The sequence below is a fragment of the Lepidothrix coronata genome, unplaced genomic scaffold (genome assembly GCF_001604755.1).
Source record: "Lepidothrix coronata isolate B3197 unplaced genomic scaffold, Lepidothrix_coronata-1.0 Scaffold169, whole genome shotgun sequence".
NCBI classification, from domain to species: domain Eukaryota; kingdom Metazoa; phylum Chordata; class Aves; order Passeriformes; family Pipridae; genus Lepidothrix; species Lepidothrix coronata.
The window spans coordinates 1,800,902-1,813,506 of record NW_016690349.1 but is presented as its reverse complement, the minus strand read 5'-3'; the positions used below and the strand labels follow the sequence as shown (position 1 = coordinate 1,813,506).

Here is a 12,605-nt window from a genome sequence, read left to right as displayed (position 1 = left end):
GAAAACAGGTTTTACCCAAATAGGCACATAAAAAGAGAATGTAAAGAATCTGAATTTCCATATGAGAAAAGTTTTACTCCTCTAACAGACTTTAAAACATACTTTATAGACATAAAACATATTTTACAGACATCCTGATATGTTAATAAGAATGACTGAGGGCTTCTGTTGATTTTAAAAGCTTTAAAGAATGATAGCAAGAGACTGGAGTAATTCCTTAAGTGATGGATTTAAATTGCAATGCTTAGTTTATTTATCAGCCATAACAATAATTCATGAATGACATTTGTCACAGGACAATTCTTTGACGGTTTATGCTATGCCTAATGTCACTGTCTCAAAGTTTTTTGCTGACCTTGTGGACTGCAAAGAGACACATTGAGAGCTACAGCAGAATAAGTCTATTGTTTCAGGGATTTTTCTCTTTTTTTTTTTGTCAATGATTTCTTAAGAGCTCCTAGGCAAAGAGTTGGAACATATGAGAAAGAACAGGTTGATTGAGGATAAACAGCCTAGGCAGCAAAGAGCAATGTAAAGAAGAAAAGACTCTGTAGGGACCAGCTCAGGTGAATACTGGTCATCATCATGTACTGGAGAAGATGTAGTAGCATTACAAGACTTGTTACCTATTGGGATAAAGGTTTTAGTGAGTAGCAAAACTCCTTAGCAGAGAGAATTCACTTTGAAAAATAACAACATACTTTAAAAAAGTTATCTTTCAAGGAAAATTTGGAAAACATATTAATAACTTCAATTGTGTTTCGACCCTGGCTGGATGCCAAGTGCCCACCAAAGCCACTCTATCACTTCCTTCCTCAATTGGACAGGGGAGAGAAAATATAATGAAAGTTTAATGTGTTGAAATAAGGACAGGGAGAGATTACTGTCAAAGGCAAAACAGACTTGTGTTGGATTCCAAATTTTTGGATATGAGAAAAAGAAAACTACTAGGTTTAAACAAAAGCCTTGGGCTGACAGAGGCTGGGAAAAAACCTCCATTTAGAGTCCAGACAAGGATCTATTGATGTCATGGGTTTGGAATGTCCTGCCCAAGCCCGGAGAAACCATGCCCTGATCTCATCATACCTGTGCAGAAAAACTTTTGTGTTTTATGTCTCCCTTTGTGTTATCTGCTCCCCCCATGTAATCCCCCTAAGATAAGATGGGTTTTCCCCTATGATGTAAGTGCTAAGACCCAAAAGTTGGTAATTTAGGATTTCCCCTTTACCTCATCCCTATAAAGTCCCTAATTGTAATAGTTCTGTCCCCTGATGAATATGTAACCCCCCCATTGGATATGTAGACCCTAAAGCCTTTAAATAAGAACTTGTAAGTCCAATAAAGCATTCCAGCTTCTTGCCTCTGCTGGGATCGTCTTAGCGTTATTGACCTCTGCAGACTTCACTTGGGGAAATTAAATTAATTTATTAGCAATCAAAAACACAGCAGGATAATGAGAAGTAAAACAAATCTTAAAAACACCTTCCCCCTACCCATCCCTCCTGCCCAGGCACTACCTTCTCCCCCACAGCAGTGCAAGGAGACAGGGAACAGGAGTTATGGTCAGTTCATCACATGCTGTTTCTGCTGCTGCTCCCTCCTCAGGTAGTCCTACCCCTGTTCCAGTATGGGGTCCCTCCCATAGGTAATAATCCTCCACAAACTTCTCCAGTGTGAGTCCTTTCCATGGACTACAGTTCTTCATGAATTGCTACAGGATGGGTCCCTTCCATGGGGTGAAGTCCTTCAGGAACAGGCTGTTCCATCCTAGGTCCCCCACAGGGTTACAAGTCTTGCCAGGAAACCTGCTCTAGCATGAGTTCCTCTCTCCATGGATTGACAGATCCTGCCAGGAACCTGCTCCAGTGTGGGTTTCCCATGGATCACAGTCTCCTTTGGACATCCACCTCCTACACAGACTGCAGATGGATCGCTGCATCCCTCCGGGGGTTGCGTAGGCACAGCTGCCTCACCAGGTTTTTCACCATGGGCTGCAGGGGAATCTCTGCTCTGGCACCTGGATCACCTCCTCCCTCTCATTCTGCACTGACCTGGGTGTCTGCAGGGCTGTTTCTTTCACTTATTCTCACTCTGCTCTTCTCTGGCTGCAATTACTTCTGCAAAATAGCTTTTTTTCCCTTCTTAAATATGTTATTACGGAAGCATTACTATCATCTCTGATGGGCTCGGCATTGGCCAGTGCCAGCTCCGTCCTGGAGCCGGCTGGCGTTGGCTCTGTTGGACGTGAGGGAAGCTTCTACCAGCTTCTCAGAGGAGCCACTCCTGTAGCCCCACCCGCTACCAAAACCTTGCCATGCAAACCCAATATAATTACTCAGCTGGGGAAAATGTTACATTTAAAAAGCGTTACTTGATGAGATTTTTTTTATAATTTTTTGCTTATTAATTTGACGAGGAATTCCTCATTTACTTCTGAATATCCCTCAGTCAAAGAGTAGTTAGTAGCACTAACTAGCCCATGAATGCGAACACTGTACCCATTACAACTCGTGCCCAACACCAATATGCCAAATAACTCAGCAATTACTTTTTAGTAGGATCAACAATTTTCCCCATGAAAAGTGTAGTGCCAGTTAGCTTGTCAGAGATCAAAATAAGGAAGGGCTTGTTGAATTTGATGGTAACAGAAGGATACAGAACTCTGGTAGAGATTACAGCAGTGGCTCCTGCAGCTTCAGATCCAGCCTCATCAACTTCCAGCAGGGCCTTGTGAATTGCCTGCAGAGAAAAGAAGAAAACACTGTGGTTTATATATGGGACAGGAAGAAGGAGGTAAAATAAATTCTCTTCTTATGGAATATTTAGGAGAAGAAAGGAGTGATAAATCCAGTGGATGAAACTTTATTTTATGGTAAATCTCCAACAGTCTGAAACAGGAGTGTTTTCTATGTCAGGACCGAAAAAGGAGAGCCAAAAATAAACAGGGACACCCTGTAAGTACATTCTCACTAGTGCTGAGCAGAGAGAAATAATAACAGCTCATGCACAAACTAGTTTATTTTCTTAGATGGTTAGGACTTCCAATAGCAACACTTTCTTTTATTCCAAGGTTAATGAAACACTGCTATTTAAATGCTAATACAGGGCTAGTATTTGGCATCTTTAACATTAAATCATAGCTTAAACTGACATAGCAAAATTCTGCTTCTGCAAACTGGAAATCTCCTGGAAACTTTGAGAATATTAAAAAATTAGGTAATAATCAACACAAAGATCATAATATACTCCTCATTTAGAGTTTCACACAATATTATATAAAATATTATATTCCAGTGCCAAGAAATCATTTAAAGTTGTTCAACTGTTCCATGTACTTAATATCCAGCCTTTTAATAGCAATATTAAAGTGATACAAAAGTGATCCAGAAGATTCTTTCTGTAGAAAAGCAAAATTACTAAGCAAGCCCCTACATTTCGTTGTGAGTTTTACCTATAACTTCAACAATAAAAGGAGGGGAAGAAAGTCTTTAAAAACCCCAGACACAATTGATCGAAACAACCAACCACCACCCCATCACTAGCACTTACTTGTGAAACCTGGAGATTACGGCTGCCACTAATTCCAGACAGATCAGCATTACCTGAGAACACTTCAGTAATGCCCATTTTCTCAAACAGGTTTTTAACATCGTAAGACCCACTAATAGAAAACTTCGGTAACTGCAGATTTAATCTCCTGTTGATCAAAGAAAACAAAACAACAGTGAGGCATTCCAGGCCTGTTTCAGCCAGCAGGATGGATAGTATGCAATTCAGCGACACTTGAAAGAATTCTTTTGATTGCAGACTTGTTTGATGGTAGCATTTGTATTCCTTGAGCAATCTTGGTATCCAGAGAGATGCTTCATCTTCTTGTTTCTACGTTCTCCATTTGATTTTTGTGAAAAGAAACAAATTTCTTCAATGCTACTCATTCATCCCAATGCCACATACATACAGCTAGCAGAGTTTTTTGGCTAGAGAGTTACAGAGAATAAGCAGACTGACTGTGGAAAGCCTAAAATAAGGGAAAAGGAGGAAAAATCTATCATGATAAAATTCATGGTGAAGAAAATGAATTGTGTGGGCACCATGAAAGAGGAGGTACGGTAGTCAAAAGGCAGCCAAGCAAGTCTTGAGGCAATTGTTACAATGCTGTGACCCCTTCTGTCTGGTCAGAGAGCCTGCAGTTTCTTAGCAGTTATGCTCTTCTCTGACTCATTTGGGGAATTGCTTATTTATGAAATCAGGACAGTATATCCAGCAGGCGATGATCCGAACTTAGCACTTCCTTTTAAAAACAGTGAATTGTTCTCAAATATAGTAATCCATCTACCTAGAGTTACCTGGGCATAAGTTTGTTATTCCATTTGCAAAGAGTTTCCTTGGAGAGAGCATCTTCCACTTGCTTCATCTTTCCGTCATCAGGCAGAATGAGCAATGCTCGTGCAGTGCCCTGGTAAGGCAGCTCTATCACCTCACAGAAGAGATCCTGGTCGTAGTAACTGTTAGAGTTACTGTCATGCTGCATCATGTTGACTCTAACAGATGCATTTGTGTTCACAAAAAAATCATCCTCATATGTACGCAAAGGATCAAAAGACTTCTCCCAGGCAGCTAATGGGGGAAAAGATAAGATATTGCACTCAAATGTGATAATCATAAGAAATGGCTCTTCTAAATTAGACCAACTTAAATGTAGGACAATGGAGGGCTATTTATGGGAGAATATGATCACTAAATAATTTCAACCTCCTGCATAACACACAATAAAGCAATTTTAGCTGTGCAGTAAGCCCAGCATAGTAAGTGTAAGTAAGTCCTGTCTTGCTGAAAAACAACAAAAGGCTGATGAGGACCAATTGAGAGTCCTTCTACTGTAGCCATATGTAATGCCTTTTATGCCATTTAAATACAATGACTTAAACATTCAGCCACAGGACCTTCTTCTCATACCTTTCCTATTATGCTATGCCCCTACAAAAGCTGACTGTACACAACCTGGTGAGGAATTCATCAGCAGAATAAAGGGTCTTAACATTTGATCAAGCCTCCAGAGACACAGGCCCTCAAAATGCTCTACCCCAAATTTTCATGCAATGCACCTAGTGGATCTACCATAGAACTGGGGACCCTATGAGAGAGTATCAGTCCACCAAGTTTGACTGGCATGTACAGTCAGCATAGAGATCTTGGAAACATCTTTAGTCATTGTGCTCTCAGACCAGTGCGACTATGTGCAGTGGATTCCTGTCTATGAGAGGTCCACTAGAGAGGGACTTCTCTGTCTACAGCTTTCAGGCAAACTGGGTCATGATTAAGAAATCAGTATTTCTCAACAATCAGATACCCTGCTCTTGGCCAGATCGAATCTCTACTTTGAAGGTTCTGCGCAGTTTAGTTCTTTCCTAAATAGTCACTCTGGTAACGAATCATCAGGACTTCCCTAAAATTTTTATCAAAACCATCTATTGGAATATTATGTTAAATATCTTACCTTTAAAATAAATGTAGTTAATTAGAACTAGTACAGTACTTGGTTCAAGATGACCAACTAATTCAGGAATTTTCCCCTTGGTTTTCTCCTCTATATATTTATTGATTTGCTTCTTAGTTTCTTCTGGTTTATGGAAATCGCTATTAAAAAAATCTGCATCATAAAATTGTTTGATATTTTGTAAAAATGACTCCTGTGGTTCATACCCAGTAGCTGTAAAAATGGCATTCCCTATATTTAATGTGATATTAGCATCAGCACAGTTCAGTATGGATAAAACTTTGTGAAAACTGTCATGTATTTCATGTATGCGAGCCTCAGTCAGATCGTCAAAGCCCAGTCCTCCAAAAATCTGAGACAGGGTGGTTGACTTAGCACCAACAGCCAGCATGGCAAATGCAGTGGAGATGCTCATGGGAGAAAAGAAAACATTTTCATCAGCTTCTTTTGATATAGCCTGCTTGTAAAATCTAAATACAAAATCTGCATAGTTTGAGCCTTGCTTGTCACAGTTATGTGTTAATAAATTTTCTGTTCCATCTTGCAGATTAGTATTGTTGACTTCATGGCAAATATCTTCATGGCGGCAATGGGTTACAGCACAAAGAACAGCAAGGAGTAAACACAGGCACAGGATACACTTCATCTTCTTTTGAAATTATTCTGTCACAAAATAAACAATCATTAAATGAGCAGATGGTAATGATGTGCTTGGTAGTAAGGAATAATAAATAGTTTGTTACCATAAATATTACGTAGTGCAACTGTAAATATCTAATATACACATGATATTTACAGTTCTCATGGGTAAAATGTCAAATTTAATTAATAAATTCAACCAAGTTGTAGATTAAAATGTCAGCATAATAAAACCATCATATTTCATTGTAACTGGCCTGAAAAGGCAATACTTTTCTTCATTATAATATATTGGCTATGAAAACATAGAGCTAAAGTTCACAATACTCTCAATTAACAATTATTTTCCTATAATCATTGTCTCCCATAGGGTACATCTAAACAAACAAGTTACCACGAGAGAAGACAGGGTGTGGGTTTCAAAGACATCAAATACTCCACAGCATCTGCCCAAAAGCAATTTGATAAATGTAAGGAAATGTGAGACATCTTGCTGCTCACTGGAAGTGGGGTAAATTCCCTCACCTCCACCAAGGCAGCAGCACAGAGGCAGACAGCTATCACAGACTATTTGGTGCTTGTTAAATTCACACCTCTGCCTCATGGCCCTGTTTACTTACTCACATGGCCAGTCATTGGCCACAGCTGGTGGTGGAAGAAAGGCATGAACTTCAAGGCAAAATTCAAGGCAAAAGCCTGGAGCATCCTGTGACATGACAGCAGTGCACGCAGAAATGGGCACAAAGACATGTGGGAAGCAGCAGGTTTGCATCAGAAAATGAGGTGCATATTTGGAGTGAAGGAACCTTTCTTTTTTGGTGGCTGCAACAAGTGTTTGTAATTTGTTAAATGATGTTTTGCCCCTCACCAGTGGGTTAACTTGCATGGGATATGGGAAAGACCTGGGTCCAAGAAGAAGAGGACCATTGATCCCATTTGGAAATCAAAAGACATAGATTGATTTCTTTGGAGATGGAAAGTTTCTTTGTTATGCTTGTTCTCCTAATGCTGATGTAATATTCTTCATGTGAGTCCCTGCTCTCCACAAGAGCTGGGACAAGTCTCTGGTTTACTGAATTCAGTTCCCTGTTCTGGAGGCATCTCATATAAACCCTCTTCAGAGCTGTAACAAGCTATCAATGAAAATAAGCTTTTTGTTCTTGTAGCTTCTGCATGAAAATATTTCTAGAACTTTTCTACTGTTATGGCTTCTCTTCTGGTTTCCAGCCAATGCAGCCTATTTGTAGCCTTTTCTTCCAGGAACATGTTTTCCCGTGTTCTGCCATGGTAAAGTTGTCTTGGTCCTACATTCATTCCCAGATGTGAAAGATGATTGTCTTTACTATCTAAACAACATTTAGATGGAGTTTCTGAGGGCAGCCCAAGTTCAAGGATTTTGTTTTATTTTTTTATTGATGATCTTCCTTGTTTTTCTAGCAAACATATACACTAGCTGTGTGTTCTCATATTTGCTTAGATCTGAGTATGCTGAGTGTGCCTGAGAGAAGATAGGGTCCACTGCAGTGACCTGCAGTAAAAAGTGGTAACACTAAATTTGAATTTCCTTAAACCAAAAGATGGAATATGGCTCTAGATGATTCAGCTATTTGCAGCTCTTTTAAGCAGAACTCTTCCCTGTTCTTCACAGCCAAAAAAAACCCCCAAAACCAAAACCCAAACAACCCTTATGTGGAAAAATGAAGTAATAATGTAGTACACAGGGTGTTTAACATCTTGTAGGCTGTTTATCTCTAGGTATTTGAGATATTACACACTCAGGTAAGAAGATAATTTTTATCTGTCCATGTTCACTTCCTGTGTCCATACAGAACTTAGCCTGAATTTCAAAGAATTTCTGAAGCAAAGAGTATGGTTTAGTTTTTTTTCTGCAGCAAGCTTATATTAGGCATGTCTCTGTTATAGCTTCTACTATAACAGATCAGTTAAAAAACTTTTCTTAGTATCAGTGCTCTCTGTAGAAATCTGAAAGAAATGCTTCTACCAGAAGCTGGAAAACACTGAATATTGTCATCAAGTTTTCCTCCCATACTTTTCCCTTTAGAGATGAAATCACATTAATTTCAACATTTTGAGATTAGAAAATTTCACACACAAATATTTTTGTTAACACTTCAAAGCTGAAGAAATTGGAAAGGCTTTACTAAATCTGGCAGTACTTTTCATGCAAATTGGAAATTCAGAAAATAATTCTCTTCCAGACCACATATTAGTTTGTCTATGGGAATAAAAGGGGCAATTAAATTTAAATTGTAGCCTTCCACCCGCCCCCCGTTACACTCACCCCTGTCTAATTAGAAAGCATGGCTTTAGCAATTCAATGATTGTTTTTTAAATTAAGTCACTGAAAGAATTTATAAATTGGACCTGGTTGTTCAGTAAATAGTGGGATTATACTAATTTTGAGTCACTGTGAAGACTGTTTCAACCTAAAAGGTGATTACATCAGTATTCTGTTTTGACAACTACTTAATAAGTCCCCATGACTTCAAAGGTTATTTTAGTTTGATTTCAGGCTAAGCATATTCCCCCAGAACAGCAGGTCCCACTGGTCCCTTACATGTCTGCTTGATTAATCTTCCATTGCAACATCTGCACAGAACCAAATCACAAGCAGACAAATGAAATTAACCTAATATTAAAATTCAACCAACCACAGAAATCATCGTTTGCAAGTCTCCAAGAAAAGTGTGTGTGTAGTACTTACGAAATCAGAAGCCTTGTTGCATTCAGCTGACCATGTTTGTTCCCCACACTGTTACTTATACTAGTACATCATCTTCTGCTTAATTAGTGCTGTTAAACATTAAACAGATCTGATAAAAATTAGAGCCAACCAAAAAAAAGGGGGAAGCAAAGCAAATATTGGTGAAACAGGTTTGCGAGGGTCATCTCTATTATTCAGCCAAAGAAGCTGACAATCTTCAGCCATTTGAAGAGTAGCTGTGACATTCTCTCTGTTGGCTTTGGCCATGCGGAGCAGATGAGGGCAAACATTGTGTAATTAGGACCCTACTGGAAACCAGGAGGTTGTGCCTGGAACCACCGGAAACAGATAGCGAGTCTTGGTGCCAGAAGTCAGACTCTTTGTGCTGTGATGAAGTACACATGGAGCCATGTATCACATCAGCTTGGTGCTCTTCCAAAGTCTATCCAGAGCAAAATCTTCTGCCTGATCCTCAGCCTGTGTATGGATGACAAACTAATTGCCTGTGCTTTCTCTCTCTGTCTGTAGCTGCATACCACTGAGAGGATATGTGACAGACATGTTTCCCTGATGGATTTCCTACTCTGGCTGATGTTGTCCCTTCATCTATCTCAGTACTGCGTGGATCTCAGTTACTGCCTCAGGCAGGTGGCGGGAACACAAGAAGCAAGCTGTTTACTCCCACACGTGCACATACTGCATGTGAGCACTCACTTCTCGTTCTCTTTGCCCTCTCACACACTTCTAAATTGTTTAAATGAAAACAAGTACTGCTTGTTTCTATTAACTTTTTTGAATAGGAATTAAGTGCTGATGAATCAAGCTGACTGATTTTTTCCAGTTAACAACAAAGACCATGATCGAGTGCTGACATGAAGTACGTTTCCCCATTTGGGACGACTCTTTCCTTTGTACTTGTTTACTCACGTGTGTAATTTTGTCATTACAAACATAGATAAACATGGAGACAGAACATAGATAAACCTTGTCTGGACACTCCCCTTCTTTGTTTTCCTCTTTATTTCTTCACTCCGAAACCCCCACCCCCCAACTCCCCTCCCCTTTCCTTTTTACTTGTTCCTTCTAATTCTGCCTGTAAAGGTCACAAACACAGAGATTATGTTACTCATCAAAGCCTAGGTGACTGACAGATCACGGTGGTCAAGGATGAACTGTGTTACAAAATGGTTATAAGCCTCTTGTTTTCTCTTTCATTTGTGATGCCTTGTAATTATTGTTTTGTTCTTAATAATGCTAAGCTAAAATTTAACAAGGCATTTCCCTAGCATTTCATTATAGAAGCAACAATAAGGTGCTACAGCAGCTTGAAACTAAAATGATGAGGACATGCACGCATGCCAGGTGTACCACGCACTGCCACAAGCCATTACAATCCCACCTGTCTACTGACCACAATTTCATCTCTAAAACTATGTCATGAAACCACGTTAACCAGCTTTGTACTGATCATTTATATACTGAACTAGATCTTTCACTCTATTATTTATTTTTAATAGGAATAAAAGTACAGAATACTGAAATAACCAAACAGATGGGTTTTATTCCTTCTGATAATTAAAATCACGACAAAGTCTACATTGCCCAAGTCCATGTTACTGCTGCGCATTTCATGTAGGTCAGTTTCGATACCACACCCCAACTCATATTTTGACATCTTTAGAAGAAATAGACCCATATAATAGTTCATGCATTTGCTAACATCTTGCAAACATCTTCCTGACTATCGGTTTTGTTTTGAACAGACCATTCTGAAACAGGTTTAAAGAGTTCTTAATTAACCAATGACTGTTATATTCGATGGCAACAGAACCACTCAACTTGCCCAGTGTTCAAAGGAAATCAGAGATTTTTTGTCAATTTAGCAACAATAATAGCTGTTCTAGGATTACAGCTCACAGACACACAGGTTACTTCAAATATAAAAAAATCTTTATCCCTTTTATAAGTTACACGAAGATTTGCAAGTGTAAGGTATATAGATCACAAGTATATTAACCTAGCAGCAGTATGAAGGAAATGGAGTATAGAATTAGGAAGAAAATGGACATTACCTTCCCTTTCATTCCCTCACCGATAATTCTGAGTTATGCAGAAATCTTTGGGAAGGATCAGGCAGTCAGAGTGCAGGGAGAATGTTAAGATTGAAGATGTATGCATGTCTGGTGAACTACGGTTTTTCTAGTCTGGATGACATATACAGTGAAGAATAAAGGTGCAATCTGCACACAGTGGTCATGCCATGCTCTCAATACTTATTGAAGAATCTCTTCCACTGTCCTGTCAGAAAGAAAAAATTCAGTGGTTTAGAAAGGGACTGTGAAATGAGGATGAAATATAGTCTATATACAGTGAAAAAAAAACATTCACAAGAAGAAGGAAATTCTGCTCACAGAACTTTTTTTTTCAACTGAATTAGTATCACTCATATGAACTAAGTAGAGAGCAGGGACAAGAATTTTTTAAAAAAATTACTATACCAGTGGCAATCACCGATAGTGAACACTCATCATCATTTTTCAGTTTCAATGCCAGCTGCAAATTCTACAGTAAATGTAGCAGGTGTGTTACATGTATGGTGCACCAATAACTGAATCTCCTACTGCTGCTTCAGTGTGTGCAGGTTGGCAGGCATGACACAAGACCTATAGAAGACTTGAGACCTCCTGTTAAAGGGGCAGGAGAGTAGACAGGTTGCTTTAGCATAAATACCCGTTATGTAGGCCCCAGAATCTTTCAAAAGAAGGCCTGTTTTTCATTATTTCTACATGTAATATCTTTACCATGGACTTTCTTTTCAGACTTGAACGTTTCTGCAATACTAATATTAGTAACGAAAGAGCTTACTGAGATTTAATATCTCAATGATTTCCAGAAGGGGTACTGTGGAGAAAAAAATTTTTATTCTGTTTTATTTTCCTCCTAACCCCCAAAATAGATGAAAAATTACTCTTATTGACTTTAAAGATCTCCAATATATTTTCCATTGCCTAAGTACGTTTCAAGATACTGAAATGATTTCAGGCTGGGATAGACCACCTGATGAGAGAACCGCTGGACTGAAAATTAAGGATAGATGGCTATCTCTGTTGAGCAGCTCAGTTTTGACCTTGGGAACATCACCAATAGGCTTCAGTCTCCTCATCTGTAGAATAAAAATGACACATCAAACTTTGTCATTGAGATTAGATGGCATGAAAATAAAAAGTTACTTTCAATGGCCTTTAGCATCGCTTTAGTTCTTATTGAGGTTAATGAAGACAGGATAAGTTTTTATCAGTTTGATTCCAAGGCATCTCCTTTGGCAACAGTGACACATAATCTGAAAATCTGTGGTCTGCAGATGCAGCTTTATACAGCTTCAAAGTGAAAATGGAAATGTTCCTGAATTGCAAGCTTCCATAAACAGTCCTCTGTACTTTTCAGAAAGCATCTTCTTTCCTGAAATGCTTATTTTGTTCAAGGGGTGGCAGTTACCCAGGTACACTACAGCACGGGGAGAGGTGATTAAGCACACATAAATTGCAAGTATTAATAATCTGTATGCACCATACAACACTGCACAATCCAATCCTTTTACCACAAATTTTTCTTTCATGACTAGAAGATGCAAATACAAGAACTTTGTACAGAGAAATAGAGAAGGATAAGACCATTGTGCTAACTGAAATTTTTTTTTAACCTTTGATTTGACCCAAGCATATGCCAGCAGGGGTTGCTTCACCT

The 12,605-nt window shown here is 38.9% G+C and overlaps 1 protein-coding gene across 2 annotated transcripts; it reads right to left on the bottom strand.

Moving 5' to 3' along the window:
- Nucleotides 1-2,388: 2,388 nt before the first annotated feature.
- Nucleotides 2,389-8,990, bottom strand: LOC108504610 (serine protease inhibitor 2.1-like). Of its 2 annotated transcripts, none has more exons than XM_017829819.1 (5): nucleotides 8,862-8,990; nucleotides 5,498-6,160; nucleotides 4,347-4,617; nucleotides 3,550-3,697; nucleotides 2,389-2,739 (listed from the first exon to the last, which is right to left on the bottom strand). In XM_017829819.1, exons 2-5 carry the CDS (start codon nucleotides 6,141-6,143, stop codon nucleotides 2,545-2,547), a joined length of 1,260 nt encoding a protein of 419 aa, XP_017685308.1. In that variant the 5' UTR covers nucleotides 6,144-6,160; nucleotides 8,862-8,990; the 3' UTR covers nucleotides 2,389-2,544. The 2 variants fall into 2 exon arrangements, with proteins under 2 accessions (XP_017685308.1, XP_017685309.1); XM_017829820.1 differs by lacking the exon at nucleotides 8,862-8,990 and adding an exon at nucleotides 6,757-7,405.
- Between the last annotated feature and the right edge of the window lie 3,615 nt (nucleotides 8,991-12,605).